This window comes from Patiria miniata, unplaced genomic scaffold (assembly GCF_015706575.1).
Source record: "Patiria miniata isolate m_02_andy unplaced genomic scaffold, ASM1570657v1 HiC_scaffold_5, whole genome shotgun sequence".
NCBI lineage: Eukaryota > Metazoa > Echinodermata > Asteroidea > Valvatida > Asterinidae > Patiria > Patiria miniata.
Genome location: NW_024037072.1, coordinates 2,857,008 through 2,873,731, shown reverse-complemented (window position 1 = coordinate 2,873,731; position 16,724 = coordinate 2,857,008). Strand labels below are relative to the sequence as shown.

Below are 16,724 nucleotides of genomic sequence, written 5' to 3'. Positions count from 1 at the left end.
CCTGTTCCCGTGCTCCTCACCACATTCGATTTTTTTTCTTCTAACGAATTTTCAATTTGTGGTTTGTTTTTTTTTAACGGAAAAAAGGTACCCCTTTCACTTTTTTAGACGCTTTCAATCCCCTGAATTTGTCTTTGAATGCAAATCGCACGAAAAGACACCGGTACGCCTCCGTAAATAATTTGACGTTTTATAATGACAATTATTCCAGCACTAATTGGGCGGGATTTTGCTGTTGTTAGTGGGATGTCTCATTAAAATTGAATAACTTTTGTATTGCTAGGGAAAAAACACAGCAATTTAATATCATAATCTATTTTTCGGGTTTAAAGTGAATATATAACATTTGTTTTTGCTGTAGTTTCAGAAATGGATGGATGGGGGGGGGGGAGGGGGGGTAGAATCTTATAGCAAATATTGTTACACTGACTTGTTTGACGTTTTGGGTTCGGCGTACTACATGCTGGTAAGACCAAGAAAACAATCATGTTCTTGTAGTCTGATTCCTGACCCCAAGATGAAACGTAGCAGTGTACAGATGTGCCGGGGGAATTGTAAGGTCAAGGAATCAGTCTAGCTGGCTTGTAATTTACCCGTTCACATGACGGTGTGTAAACGATTGCAAAGAAAATGCGGACTATTTTTCCAACCAGCGTTGGAAAATGAAACAAAATGCCACTTTTCTTGAAAATGTCAGCACACCAAGTGCCACGATTTTACAGGATACTTTAAGACTGTCATTCATTAACAGTCCAGTAACATATTTTATGATATTTTGGTAGTTTTGTTTTTGATGTTTGCAAATGTTGTATATTCCCTATAAACTCGAATATAGCACGGGGAGAGCCACTTAAAAAAAATCTAATTTAGGCAGGAGAATAAAGTTAGAAAGTCAAGCTAAAGCCATGATTACGAAAGGTGACATAGCTTTCACGCTTTGAATCAATGCCACCAGAAGTCAACAGGTGGACTCTGAATATCTACTCTCAGCTGCAAAATATAGCAAACCTTCCCAACTCAGTTGAAAATATTGACAAAGTCGCAAGGCTTTAAAATTTGCTGATATGCTTAATATTATATATCATCTTTTTAAGATAATGTACAATGATGGCAAGTATGCAATCGGTCAGCTGATGATTATAAGTCTTTTCGAGAAGTAGTTTTGTTACAGTGACCAAACTAAAAATTAGTGCCAGGTGATGATGATTCTAAATCAGCTGTAACAAAACCAACAAGTTTGATCCTTCACAAAAAGTAATGAGTAGGCTTTGGGGTAGTTCTTTGCAGATCTTTCACATTTGTTAGTGTCCAAACAGAGCTAAGAATGCTTCCATCTAGGCATATCCGCCTGTACCCCACGCCTGTCTTCCTGCTGTGAATAAAAAAAAAACAGAGGAAAGAATAGTTAATTACAGTTAGCATTAAAAGCAAAATCATTAAAACTTCCTGCAGGGTCTGCCAACAGAGGGCGCCATTGCATGAGTCTATGAGTGTGACCGATTGTGCATGAACAAAGGAGTAAAAAAAAAAATTGCTCATGATAAAAGTAGTACGAGAAAAGTAAGAGAAATGGAGGATTTCTCACCTGGTGCCGGCCGAACTGTGACTTGTTTCTCCTCTCTGCCCAGGAGGCAAGAGACAATGATGCTGATGATCTGCAGTGAGAATCAAAGTGGTGCGAATTTTTAAACAGCCTGAGAATGAACAATTTAAATAAAAACGCCATAGGCCTAGCTCCCCTAACTGAAAAGCAATAAAATGTGTTTGGTAGTAACCATTTATGTAACCACAAGATTGACACTAACAGGTATGATTGTTTCGGGTTTGGTTAGCTACAGAAGAAAATAAAGTTTCGTCCGAATGCCTACAGCAAGGGTTGGTGAAGTGTGAAATTCGGCCTCCATGAAAATAGGGCATACCTTAGTGGACAGTTAGAACAGTCACAAGTCACGTGCGAGGGATAAAAAACATATTAGGTAAAATATACCAGAAATCTAATATGACAGTAACACGTGTCTAATTCAGCAGCCAAATATTGCATAATATAGGCTACATTCAACCAAAACAGAAAGTCCCCCCTAATACTTTGTTGGTCTTAACTCAAAAACTGCTGAGCATCTTTTGCTCAAATAACGGCTAATCATTACAGAAATTCCTTAGCAATCCTGTCATACACTTTTGGCACAAAATAGAGCGATAATGTGTACACAAGTATGCAATTTATGACAAATGATGCCAAAAAAAAATTGCCAAAAAACCCCCAAAAAACAAAACGGAAATGTTCACACTCAACTTGCACTTATACAAAAGTGCAACTTTTTTTTTCGGTATCATGTCAAAAATTGCATAATTAGTACACATTATCACTGTTTTGGACCACATAAAGAGTATGGCTGGATTGCTAAGGAATTTTTGTACTGATTAGTAGTTATTTGAGCGAGATTTGCCCAGTAGTTTTTGAGTTGGACAAAAAAGTACGAGGCAGACTTTCTTTTATGGTTGAGTGTATTGTATAATTATGTAGAGTTTACCTGCAGAAGGGCAACACCGCCCGCTACCGACGCAGAGATGACAATGTTGTCCAGAATCGCCAGCTTCAGTTTGTCGTAACAACCGGTCTGATGGAGAGTTGGAAAAAGGCAAAAAATGGGTTCCTATGTATTATCATATTTGCGGTTTTATTTCACTATGTCTTGTCTGATGGCCGTATGATTGTAAACAACTTTTAAAATCGATGGTGGCCGGCATAAAAAAAAGACTGAAAGCAACGTGCGCAACGGGTTTCATACGACCACTTTTCGAGTGACGAAAATGTTTCTGTATAACTCGTTTCCTAAAAGAAGACTTTTGACTTTGATAAATAATACATTCATTTCTTCCCAATACACCGACGTACTTTCTCGACTCATTTTGCAAAAAGGACATTAGGAGGAATCATGTCCGATTGGTTCTGCACCGTCAAACTGATCGACCGGTCCAACGAAAATGCTAATCATTCCAGTTCTACAACATACATGCTACATGTAACATTACAATTGCGTTATAAAAATGCATAATCAATACTGTTGAGTAAAGTGTTATAAAAAGAATGACCTACTTCAAAGACTGCTCCTGACGCGTCAAGGCATGAGTCTGGGGTGGTATCCGGAGACACGGTGGTGACATTCTCGCCTGGACTACTGAATCCACAGCAAGCAAACTGCAGATAAACAAAAGGTCAACAACAAATTTTATTTTTACTCACACGGAACCCGGGTCAAATTTTTCTTTTTAATGACACTTTCCGGGTCAAATTGACGCGTTTGAGGGTAATTTTCTGGGTCTTATTGACCAGGGAACCTTGGCCAAAGTATGTTTTTGACCAACTAACAATGAGGTTATTATGAATCGGTTTCCAGATCAAAACGTGCCGGGATTTGTGCAATTAAGTTTGTTTCAGTTAAGACAAGAACAAGGAAAACATACCAACATTACTGCGCTCATTAACGGCTATTTTTTATACACATAATTATATAGATATTGATTAACGAACAAGTGCAAAAAATATCACAGTTTGTTTCAGAGCTGGGTGCATGATTTAACCATACGTTTATTTCGCGTATCGCCTTGGTGATCGGCCAGTTATCGCAATATCGATCCGAATGATTTCACAGGTGTATATATACTATGATTTGCTACGATTCGCTATGATTTGTTATGACTTGTTCAGACTATCATTTGCTATGGCTATATGACTTTTGATGACTTTGCTGCTATCAAGCGGTCTCGATGAATAAATCCAGACCCCACATACCTGTTGTTGTAGGATGTTGACGCTGGGCTCGTCCAGTGAGTTCCATCCCATTGCCAGAACGGATATAAACTGTCCGTGGGAAACACATACATACAATGTATTTATAGGATGTTAAATTACATTATGTAATAAGATCCGACATCAAACAAATAAACAATATTTAGGCCTTTATTTAAGCCACATCGGCAACAAATGCCAAATGAAACGACACTCGTAAGCACATTAACTGCATGTGTTTGATGAGGAATTAACTGTAATGGCTTATTTTATTTTAGTTTGTTCCAATTACTTTCCCCGATTTTAACGATGAAGTTTTCCAATTTGTTTTTCGGTTTTGCCCAAGTTTTTATGTTGTAATTTTCCATAGTGATCGGACAGATATTTTGTTTACTGACACCAACCAACCTGTTCTTCCAGTTGCCAGATGAGAATGGCAGCAGCGATTTCCAGGAGAACAAGGACAATCAGTAGTCCAGCATACTGCAGATCGAGAAACCATTATAACAGAAAGCAGAAATATTCACTGCAATTCTTAATGTCAAAAATATGATTAATGTTATGACCAAACTCATTTGTTCTCATTGAATGTTTCAGGATCTCAACTGCCGCATGTATTTTGTTTATCACTTGCTTTTGTTTGTATGTAACAAAGAGACGGAAAGACGATATCTCGAATCCACAGAGTGTGGGCATGAAGACTAATCGGCAGTACGCTACACGACATTATTTTCAATGAAGACTTTGTTATTTGAACCCGAAATGTTGATCATGCATTGTACTATGCTCAGCGAGAGGTGCCAGTGGTTTGCATTGTAGTATCAAGTTCACTTTCTCAAGTATCACAAACATTGTGCTCAAATCGATGACTTAAACACGGATGAAAAATTGAAAACGCTGCCTACTGGTCCACCCATACTGGAATTTGTATCCTTGTGGAGACATTCCTTTGTTCTCATGTACTAAAGTTATCGAGTTTGAAAGTGTAGTTTAAAAATGCTCTTATTTTAACCAGAATTAATTTCCTTGGCTGAAATTTGGAATTAATATCCCATTTCTAAAACTCTTCCATTTGCGACGAATCAACATAGCTTGGAAATTCCTAGTTTTTGATTAAAATGAATATATCTATTTCGTGAAAACCCGTGTGGAGAGGTATTCATCTGTAGAAATTGCCCTGTGGAGACGTATACAATCTTGTGTTCCCTATTGTACACACGTCTCCAGAGGGCACGGTGTATCAGATCATTTTACCTTTAAAGTGCGGACATTCCAATTCAACTTCTGGAACAATGTTGCTTAGTTGTGATTTGGACATCTTTATAACAATGCCTTGCGATCTAATTCGAAAACGTGTTAGCAGGACCAGGCAAGCCTATAAATGGCTTTTCATATCTTAAAGGAAATCTTTTAATGTATGTGGTCTACACAATGAGGCTGATTTATAGTTTATTCATTGGTCTTACGGCGTACTCCTATACGATAGCACTGCCCAGCGCACAAGTGACAGTGAGTGATTCAGTCATTGAGTGACACGTAGAAGCTGGCACTCTGGGACCAGCAAAACCTTCATGAGATGCTCGTCGGCTGACAAAAATGTAATATTGTGCTGCCACCAAGCAACTGAAAAGCTACATTATTGTCCACCTTACGCCTAGGATGAATTGGTAATCGGCACTTACTGTCTTGAGGAGGCAAGAGTTCTTCTTAAAGGCACCACAACATCCAAAGAATCCTGCAGAGGAATGTATGAAGTCACATTTTAGAGTTTGTAAACCATGCATGTACTGCTGAGTTGGGGCATGAACACGTAGTACCAATTGCTTAAAAAACGAATATTTTTGTTGGTAAGGCGCCATAGCGAATTATGGGAATGGGTATGTTCAACAGGGACTTTAATATCAAGTAAGACCCACTACAAAAAGAAGAAAAAGTATTATATTATATTAACTTACTATCATCAATGTGAGTGTTTGACCCCAAATCCACGCATTTCCTTCAACAGGTAGACCGTAAGTTTGAATAAACGTTGTTATGACGTGCACACTTCAAGTAAGTTTTGAAGATTTCCACTAAAGTTCCGAAGCTTTGCGTGTCTGAGATGTATTTAAAACCACACATAATGTTTGCGATGTAGCAAGATGTTTTGCATGTCGTCTCCTCTCAAGACGTTCAGATTTACCGATCCTTATAAGATCACCATAAGAAGGAAAGTTCAACCTACCGATGATGAAGAGACAAGCTCCCAGTCCAATAGCAACATAGCAAATAACCTGTGATTGCAAACCAAAAAGATAACGTAATGTGTATTACGCAGAGACTCAAGGCGGAGACCATCGATGGAGGTGGGGGCGTGGGCAGATGCCAACTTTCTACAATCCAGTTAGTGTTTAACTTCTGAACACATTTGCAACAGTTTATTAACGTTTTAAGAGTCATTTCGTGTAAATACTTCATATAAGTGTCCACGCTCAAAAAATACTTCATATAAGTGTCCACGCTCAAAAAAAGTCCTTTCATCCCACAAAGTATAAAAAAAAAATTTAAAAAAAATAAAAAAAAATTTAAAAAAATCGATTAAATTTTTTTTTTTTGAGCGTGGACACTTATATGAAGTATTTACACAAAATGACTCTTAAAAGTCATTTCGTGTAAATAATTCATATGTGTCCACGCTCAAAAATTTTTTTTTTAAATCGTTTTTTTTTTTACACTTATATGAAGTATTTACACGAAATGACTTTTAAGAGTCATTTCGTGTAAATACTTCATATAAGTGTCCACGCTCAAAAAATCGTGTTTTTTTATACTTTGTGGGATGAAAGGACTTTGGGAGCAAGTAACCAAATTAGACTTTTTAAACCGATATTTTACCCGATCATTTTACCGACAAAGCCAAGTTATTGGTGGGTGGTCACACCCCACCCTCAACCCCAAGCAATGGCCCCAGGGTGGGGGAAGGGGAGGCTGTGAAAAGGAAGTCTATGTAATTTCTAAAGTGTTCACTTGCATATTATTTATTTACATTTGTTTCGTTATGCAACACACAAGTTCAAAATTCGGTGGCACAGGGGGAGTGGGCGGGGCCTAGCCAGGTGTGAGTGGGGGGCGAGAGTACACGACCTACTATTCATCCACTGGTCTAAAAATGATACACAATCTGATTCTGTTTGTGAAAAATGTGCTTGATTCATGAACAATACCAATTATACAAGTTATTACTCAAAACAAAGGAAAACACTGAAAATACACTTTTTAAGGTTTACCATTTTTGGAGCGCTACTGCACAAAGGATATACAATAACCCAAAATGTTCTCACCAGATATGAAAAGACCAATGTCTGAACTAACCATAGCCGAAGGGACATTATTCTGAGTGCCCTGGCAAGTGCCATTTTTGGAGGGATAAAAATGGGGTAAAAATGCAATTTTGCTAGTTGTAAAAACATGCTGTATTATAGGGCCTGAAAATAATGTAAAGGAGATTATTCAGAAGTGTTTCTATTTTTTTCTTGCAAGGGTAAGGATGATACTTTGTCGTGATATAGTTACTTTTGTTACACTATCTCGCAGTTTGGCTTGATGACCTTTGAAAATAACGCAAAAAATGAATTTTTGCAGCCTCAAAATTGCCCGAAAATGGCCAAAACACATAATGGCCCGTAACCATGGCAACAGGCAAAAATATCGGTTTAAAAAGTCTATTTTAGTTACTTGCTCCCAAAGTCCTTTCATCCCTCGAAGTTTTAAAAAAAATCGATTTTTTGAGCGTGGACACTTATATGAAGTATTTACACGAAATGACTCTTAACACGTTCAGTTTATAAGCGTTTGTAACACGTTTAAGGGGATAGACGCCATTTATTATAGTTAAAGACTTATCTTTATTTATGAGTCAGATTCATTATGCAGATATCTATGTAAAAAAAACAATGCCTCAAAAAGCCAGTTAAATTCTTGCGGCTGCTTGTAACTGCAATTTAACTTTCAGGAAAACAAGTGTAAACACTTCGTTTACATCATAAACGCCATCACTACATAATTATGAACGGCGCTGATTAGTAACGCTGGACATCTAATTTTATCATAAACGCTTCCTATGTTTTCTCTAAGTTCAGTTTGGGTGCCTCCTTCACCAATAATGAAAATACAAACAGCACATACACATGATAATTAATAATCATCCCTATACGTGTGATGAGGCATTTTCAAATATGTGTTATACAAACACGCCTATCGGGATCTGTTGTTTAATTCCGTATAGCCTCATGACAGGTGTTTCGTTTTTTTGTTTGTTTCCGTTATAAATCTCTTTTATAATGATGCCTATATTGTCAACAGCTGAGTTTTATCGATCAGGAACTGAACGACCGACCGCCATTGAAATCTGTGTATTAAATGACACAGGCTGAATTATCTACCGCGAGCGTATTGCTTTCATCCTCACCTGCGAGCCTTCCAGAATCCGCAAAAAGGCGGGAAGGTTTGGGGCAACCAGGATGTATGAACCCACGATGATCAAGGCTACACCAATCAGCTGCCAGGAAACAAGGACAACATGATTATTTAACCTATCATTATTTAGCAATCTCAATGGACGCAGGTTAACCTCTAGTCTATTACATTTGAACAGATTCGCTGATTAATTATGTAAGACAACCGCATCTTGACCTCTAGATTTTGATCAATCAGCGGGCGCTTTCTATATCCGGTCTTGGGTCATTCACCCGTTGCGCGTCAGACATGGATAAAAAAACGATGTCACGCGCTCTGTATCATGTTACGTGATATGCGCCCGGCTGTTGTTGTATTACAACACACTGCATTCGAATGGACCAATCGAACCATTAGTCCTGATTTGGGAATGAAATGACGTCACGATGTAGTAAAGTCGACTCCGATTGGCTGGTGCGCGGCTTGCATCTATACAGGTTTAGCCATATCAGACGTTATACAGGAAACTTGGCTCCGTGGGTAACGGGGAAGGTGAAAGTTATATAGGGCGCCTCAATTTGAAGTTACAATTTTATGTTTTACATTAACTTAAAAATATCTCTTTTCTATTTGGGCGTCTGCAACCCTCCGAAAAAACCCCACACCTTGATTATTTGAGTTTGTCAAGTAATAGGCTTTATTAAACCCAAGCAAAAGGCACGGGAGTGCAACTTTGAGACTTCAGACCATTACGAAAAATATTTAAAAATCGGTAACATTTACTAGGACCTGCTTTCTAAATTGCAATCTGCTAAAAAAAAATATGTTGCAGAAATTGAGCTGATAGGTAAGGTATATAAATTTAGTAACTATTCCTAATCTTTCAAAACTTACAAAAGATTGTGTACAATATTGGAAGGATGTTTAAAAGTTAATCCTGTATATTTTTCAGATCAGTGGATACTGCAGGCTTGGCCAAAATTTTGAGAAAGTGAAGCCTCATAAATAATTCTTTTGTATATTTTAAACATGCATGATTTCGTTAATGACGCAAGTAAAAACGAGTACAGAAACATTGGGACTATTAATTCTAAAGTAGCAGCAAAAAGCGATCGTATGACGCTGGGCATCAATTTCAATGCCTATTTGAAATGTGTCTACAGGCCAAAAAGAATTCACAGGGTGTTTTCTATTAATTGACAGTGTTGTAGGTCTCGAGACCCGTCTCGGTCTCGGTCTCGGTCTCGGTCTCGAGACCACTTTTTGCTGGTCTCGGTCTCGGTCTCGGGAGCTGTAGTCTTGGTCTCAGTCTCGGTCCTCTTTGGCCTCGATATTTTGGCTGGTCTCGAGTCGAGACCAGCCAAAAAGTGAGGGGGGGGGGGCGGATTGCCCTTTTAGGGTTTAGTAAAGAATCAGTTGAGGGCAAATGTGACTGCAATGTGAGGCTAATAGACATGTCTCTCTTCACTTTCTAGTGAGTGAGGCATAGTCCAATAACCATTGCTTCTCTTCTTATTTCTCGTTTTTATTGTGGGATGATCTGTTGAAACAAGCACTTTATAGCCATCCTCATTGATTCCAAATACAACTGAGATTTAAATTACCGTCAGATTTTGTGTTTTCAATTTTTCCTTTATTCGTGGAGGCGGGAAAACGTTTTTTTTATATCATTATTGGATATTCATCAATTCGTAGAACGGTAAATTTGTTATTAGTGGTGGACAGCTGAATTTTGTGATCTCTTTATTGAAATAGACACGACTTGGGAATAGAGTAGGCCTATGCAAATTGCGTGAAATTTTCACAGTTACTACTCAATGACATGTTCTTTACCCCAATTATGTTTTTTACAAAATGGAGCGTGCCATTTCTTTTTTTTATCATACGGTCACTTTCTTTTTGACTCGCCATGTATTCATCTTTTCATCTGTGATAAACACAAATTGAGCTACTGTCATAGTCACACAAAATAAGAGTCTAATTGCCTGCCTCGTCTCCTTCCTAAATGTCAATTGCGTTTGCATGAGTCGAGAAGACTTTTGTTCCATTAATCGCTAAATGCAGTTTACGGCCATCACAATAAATGATTAAAATATTGGCAATATGTCGTACTTGTAAATCACTAAAATATTTCAGTAAATCGCCCGGCAAAATAGCCAATGCGGGCGATACTCTGGCACGGTACAAAACACAGAGAGGCGTTGGCACTGAGCCATGAATCCTAAAAGTACATCTCGCTCAGTTTGTGACAGCGCCCTTCTATTGTGTCGGCCTCATTCCCAAATAGGCTAATGGCGATGATGACGGCGGGCAGATTAACAGAAGATAGATCAGGCAAATATGGTTCATCGATCTTCTATAGTATATTGGTATTGACATTAAACGAAAATAAAGTGGCATTACATTTCAGCCTTAGCCAGGCCTTCTTCAGAGGTGAATGACAGAGGAACAAGAACAAACATGTAGGGGACACACAAACATGCAGGGTTGAAAAGAGAATAAGAGAGGGGGGGGGGGGGCAGACCGGTTACAGCCCGATTGTCCGAAGGTTCGATAGTCCAAAGGTTCTTTAGTCCGAAGGGTCATTAGTCCGAAGGTTCGTTAGTCCGAAGGTCCAATAGTCCGAAGGTTCGATAGTCCGAAGAGCCCATTAGTCCGAAAATAGAATAAGGTTAATTAATCCGAAGGTTCGATAGTCCAAATAGACGATAGGGTTCGATAGTCCGAATCGACAATAAGGTTCGATAGTCTGAATAGATGATAAGGTTTGATAGTCCGAATATACGGTAGGGTTCGATAGTCTGAATTGACAATAAGGTTCGATAGTCCGAATTGAGAATAAGGTTCGATAGTCCGAATGGGCAATACGGTTCGTCAGTCTGACTCTTCGGACTATCGGGCCTCACTGTTGATTCGGACTATCGGCCCTTATTGTCGATTCGGACAAAATAGTTTTGTTTTTTGATGTTTGCAAAATGCTGTATAATTATTACCTTTGAGGCTGCATTAGCTCAACACGTTGTATATATGCTTCACTTCACTTGCCATTGTAGTATTATTCGCAATATCGGTAATAACTACGGTCTGGTTTGTTTATCATCTCTCAGACTCAATTATGATTCATGTTGACAGAAATCCTCATTGACCTGATGTACTTCGTGACAGCTAGGACTTACGTGAATGGACCTAATTAAAGCTTTGACAAACAGCTCTTGAAAATGTAACGACGTCGACAGCGCCGACTGTCATGCCTGTGTTTACGAATATATTTCACTACATATATATTTTTGTCGGGGGGGGGGGGGGGGGCGGGGGCAAAGCACATTTCCCCCCAAATCCTTTTACTTTCTCTAGTATAATTCTCAATTTATCCGTTTTTTCGAGGGTGGGCGGGGACATTTACCCACCCCACCCACATTGACACCCCTGCAGACGCCAATTTTGCTAAATGTGTAATAATTTATAGCAATGCACTTCATACCTCTTTTTCCGTCTTCAGTTTTTTTTCGGGGGGGGGGGGGGGCGGCAAAGCGCCCCCTTGCCCCATCCCGGCGACGCCCATGTCTTCTTTTGTTTCACTGCTCATAATTATTATGTCAAGTTAAAAGTCGTTGTAGGAGATCAAAACGAAAATGGAGCTGATTTCCTTGATGTGCTTTTTTTTTTTTTTTTTTAGTGTTGCCCCGAAATATACAGTTTTTAATTGACTCGTGCCTTTTAAGCATAAGATAAGTTGTAAACTTTTCAATGTTATAGTATTAAAATAGAGAAAATCGGTCCATGATAACTATAGCACAGATAGGCCTTATTTAAATAGTGAGCGCTCCGCTCCATCTCAAAACAGTATAAAACATAGTCTTGGTGTGCGTGGCGCGCAAGATTCAAGCAACTTAAAAATTGTATTTCAAATCGATTTTCTCCCATAATTTCTCGATGGAAAACAACCACAAAATTTCATGAGAAATTTGTTTGAAATGTGAGCCCCATTGCGCAGCTTGTGCCGACATGGTCGGGACCTTAGGGGGAAATCCCGGAACGTATACCCGGCCCACTCGAGGCTGCCCTTGCCCCCTGCGGGTCAAGGTTGGACGGCTCCGGGGTACGGTATAAGACGGAGTTGCTGACATCTCATGTCGGGGGTAAAACATATAGTACTGAACCCGGATTTTGATGCAATGATATGTCAAGAGGTTCATGTTTATAAAATTCAACGTGAGGAGGAAGATTAGTGTACCCTCAAAATTTAAGAATTTCCATTTCCCCATAATAATAACATAAATTTGGTGGATATAAATAATGCTGTTTCATATTTCGAAATTTGGTAAACCGTTTAGTTTACCTTTTCCAAAAATGTTAACGTTGAATTTCGTCATGATTATGAAAGCAAAACATGAATTTTGCTTAGAAGATATTAGTTCTGAGAAGAACTTGTCCTGCTTATTATCAACTTGCTAAGTAGTTTTTGTTCTGTTTAGAACAGTCCAAAACAGAACAAAAACTACTTAGCAAGTTGATAATAAGCAGGACAAGTTCTTCTCAGAACTAATATCTTCTAAGCAGTAGTTATTACCACATGGTGTTACCGCAAAACCGAAACGATACCGATACCCCACCATGCAAAGCCTCAAATCTTATAAAACATGAATTGTGAATGATAATAATATGCAATATCGGTAACACTTCATCACGAACCCTTCCAATTCTCTTAAATAAATAATCTGGGTCTCATAAAATGAGTAATAATGATATGAGCCGGTGGCTGGGATATACATGTACAGCGTTGTGGCGACTACAACATTAATTTGTAATGAAAACGAAATGACATGAAAAGCATGTCGCAGGATGTAGCGAGTTCCCGAAGGAGGAAATGAGTACACGCGCTTTTCACAAAAACACAATGTTAAACTTAGTCGGCATAATGATCGTAGTAATCAATCACATCTTATAAAACATAATAATTGGCAGGTGTGCATGTAAAAGGCCAAGTACAAAAAAAAATCAGTTTCTCATCCCAACCCGTTTTCTTTTGTTTTCCCGACCGACTCTTTTTTTAATGTTTAAACATACATTTGCAATACATTGTGTCTTTTAAGTCCTTCCAGCAAAATTGAAGCTATGTATGCAAGGTTAAAATGTTATAGAAAGAGTGACGGCTCCTTTGCACTTATCAGCAAAAGAGTGGAGAAACAAAAGGGAAGAATCCATTTTGGAAAATCAGCCATCTTGGAAAAAAAAAAGTGCCGCCTCCTCCTGTTTTCCCCCAAAAGCCCGTACGCGACACTATTTTTTTTTTTAAAACTTAGCCTAACGAGGACGAATGTATTAATCTACGTGTACAGGAGGTCCTGGAAGGCATCGATCATTAAAGCGATGAGTATTGAGTAAGGTTTTATTTAATTGCATCATCAATTAGGAGACATGCTTGCCTTGACTGTTCGTCTTGTATAGGGTGATGTCAAACCACGTGTTAATCATTCACCTATCATTGATTGCGACGTGACCGTCCTGCGATCGCGTGATTAGCGTTCAGCTAAAAAGCTGATTCCTTCATAAACAAAACTGTCCTTACTTTGAAAAATATTTCTTAATAAAAGCAGACATACAGACGCAACTCAGTGGGGGGGGGGGGGGGGGGGGGGGGGGGGTCGTTAAACCCATTTAAAATTTCGTCTAGCCCCCCCCCCGGCTCCCCAGAAAAAAGTTTCTTGAATTAAGCGTCACTTTGCCAATTTATGTCCCGAAGTTTGCGATCAGTTTCTCATTTTTTTTAATCTGTTAGGCTACTTGAAAAATACCCAAATTTAGTTCCCTTTTTTTTTACCCAAGAAGATAAAACATCCAAAAATTGCAAGAATATCACTTCAGTAGACTGTTTTAAGCGCCCAAAATGTGTATCTATAGATGCCTTAACACAAGACTGATGAAATAAAATGGAACTGCACCATCTGAAGATCTGGACATTTTGGCTTCTTCTTTTCTTGTTTTATTTCCCACAAACAAACCTACGGTTGACAAGCGGTTCAACGACGATAAGTCGGAAGTCGCACTTGAATAACCAACTAAATTAGGTTGACGGAGAGAATGGCGGACAGAGTGACATTGGGCGAAAATCCGGGATGGGAATGAGGGTGGGGAGAAGTATCCCCACTCAAAAGGGGAGGAGGTTGGGCCATCGGTGGTTGAATGTAATAAACATGTATACAACTCATCACCCTCCCCAACTTTTCGTGTCTGCAATTCGTACAGTTTCTGAATATTCTAGCGTCATCCATGATCCCGTATACGCCAACTGGACTGACAGTGGTATTTTTGACTGACAGTTATTACAGAGGCAATATGGGCAAGTGAGTAAAAAGAACAACAAAACGGGGTAGGCCTACATATGCAGTTAAGTAGTCAAATTGTATCTGTTCAAAAATAACAACATTACAACAAAGGATGACTTACCCAGAAGATGAAGTTTTCAATGAAAAGCAAAACTCTGAAACAGCCAGCGAGACCCATATCCGAATCTCGTCGAGTCCTGGTCCCGTTGCAATCGCTGAAACGGGTGAAAAACAACTACACGTCACGGGACCTGTTGCGCAGTTTATCTGAGGGAGAACACAACAAGTTTCGAAGGAACCGTCTGAGGCCACCCTCGGTCTATTGCCTTGGTGTCACGGTCACGTCAGACGGAGACAACAATGGAAATGTCCCCCGGAGCCTTCTTTTCTGTTCAATATTTTAGTGGCATTTTGTAGACTATAGAGAACATTTTGCAATCCAAGCTCATGTTACACAGTTCTGGCTTAGGTCCGAGCATTACGTGCACACTGTACCGCGGCACAGCATGTCGAATAGACTGTAAACGTTGCCATGGTTGCAATTAAGGAACTTTATTATGATTTCCAGGTGTTTTTTTTTCCTGTACGCGGCAGGTGACTGTGTGAATTAAGCCTGAGCGATTGGGCAACTGCTATGCGTTCATATAGATTGATGTTATTCCTCCATAGTCCATGGTTTAATAGAATGCCAGTGAGAAGAGTTACAGGAAGCAAAAATCGAAGGGCCCGCTTTCACCGTTAATGATTAAACTTTAGATACACAGGTTAAGGAGCTGCTTTTCCGTTAATTTAACAGATTTAAATGCATTGGGTCTAGGCCCATTGGCACTAGAATCCTTGCATCTGACGTCGCATCTAAGGGCAGGCTTTTTTTCCCTCTGTGATAGTCATGAGTACGAGTTGACAGTTTGTACATTCATTGTCGCTAATTTAAATAACAAGAACTGTCCTCAGTGCCCTCAGGTTACAAAACAATTGCTAAAAGATGTTCCGTATTCTAAGACGACTTAAAAGACAAACGCGCCTTGTTAAATTATCCAAATTATTTAAATGACCAACCTTTACAATAGTAACCATGAGAATCTGACATACCGATTACACTCCTTTGTCAACCGAGACGATTTGAAGGTCCTTGATGTTGTCTAAACGTGAAAGAAATCATGTTAGGTCTTCACAAAGATCAAATTTGGAGACTGTCAGTGCATATGTGATAACTTTGCTATTTTTGTTAAGAATCTGAGCGCGTCCTTAGTGAACTGCGCGATGCGCGCGTGAGAGCGCCAGCGTTTTTGTACGCACTCGGCGTGCGGCGCAAAGTCGCTCGTCACGCGAGATTCACCTTGCTTCACTTGCGGTTTTATGGCCATGGGCAAGTTTTCTTCCATTTTGTAAGAAAAAAAAAACCCGATAAATACCGACCGGGTATGGAAGTAGTCTCTGAAGGCTAAATAATTCGATCCAGGTACGGCTTCTAACCCTCCCATTCACCAACCCTTGCTCTTTGTTATTTCTCCAGGTCAAAATAAATTGACAATATGGTCGAGCTTTTCTCCTGCACATGTGCACCCTTTAGAAATCAACAGGGGGGGGGGGGGGATTTACCGACCCCCAATATTTTGTAAAGAGTGCCTTTTTTCACAAGTGCCCTTTTTCTACGAGCGACATTGTTTTTGGAACGTCGCGCGAACGTCGCCAATAATTTGTGCCACCATAAAAAGCGCCACCTTTTGTCCGATAGTGCTAAAGACATATGAATGCGTTTATTTATGTCTGCGGATAGTGCCCATGATCTACGTCCGGTTTCAACAGCGACCCCATAGGAAGATACCCCCCCCCCACCCCCTCTGCTTTTGTATCTTACGGATGCCGGGTGACCGGTAAAAAATAAAACCTGTCTACCTTTCAGCACGGATGGGCGAGTGCCCCTTTTCACGTCCGCCCCTCCCCCCCCCTAATAAAAATGGCCTAGCTACGCCACTGCAAATTCAAGCTAAAATAGTTCAGAATATTAAAGGAATAAATGTGTGCTCCGGAGGTTTTTATCACTCGTTTAATACCGCTTAGAGTCTGGGTGCTGATAATTACCCGAGCCGGAGGCGAGGGTAATTATCAGCATCCAGACTCTAAGCGGTATTAAACAGAGTGATAAATACCGACCGAGCACATATTTATTC

The 16,724-nt window shown here is 39.5% G+C and overlaps 1 protein-coding gene across 2 annotated transcripts; it reads right to left on the bottom strand.

Annotated features, from left to right (window-relative positions):
• Window positions 1-744: 744 nt before the first annotated feature.
• LOC119741671 (23 kDa integral membrane protein-like) lies at window positions 745-15,763 on the bottom strand. Of its 2 annotated transcripts, none has more exons than XM_038217511.1 (11): window positions 15,643-15,763; window positions 14,672-14,817; window positions 8,238-8,327; window positions 6,015-6,063; window positions 5,473-5,525; window positions 4,199-4,273; window positions 3,794-3,862; window positions 3,098-3,199; window positions 2,532-2,618; window positions 1,586-1,655; window positions 745-1,372 (listed from the first exon to the last, which is right to left on the bottom strand). In XM_038217511.1, the coding sequence occupies exons 2-11, from the start codon at window positions 14,726-14,728 to the stop codon at window positions 1,335-1,337; spliced, it is 690 nt and encodes a 229-aa protein (XP_038073439.1). In that variant the 5' UTR covers window positions 14,729-14,817; window positions 15,643-15,763; the 3' UTR covers window positions 745-1,334. The 2 variants fall into 2 exon arrangements, with proteins under 2 accessions (XP_038073439.1, XP_038073437.1); XM_038217509.1 differs by having other exon boundaries at window positions 14,672-14,765.
• Window positions 15,764-16,724: the final 961 nt, after the last annotated feature.

Excerpts from the sequence above, each read along its gene's own strand:
- LOC119741671 (XM_038217511.1), bottom strand. The coding sequence starts at position 14,728 with ATGGGTCTCGCTGGCTGTTTCAGAGTTTTGCTTTTCATTGAAAACTTC. Across the intron at positions 6,064-8,237 it reads GGATTCTGGAAGGCTCGCAG|GTTATTTGCTATGTTGCTAT; the intron begins GTGAGGATGAAA and ends TTGCAATCACAG. Across the intron at positions 1,373-1,585 it reads CACAGTTCGGCCGGCACCAG|CAGGAAGACAGGCGTGGGGT; the intron begins GTGAGAAATCCT and ends TTTTATTCACAG.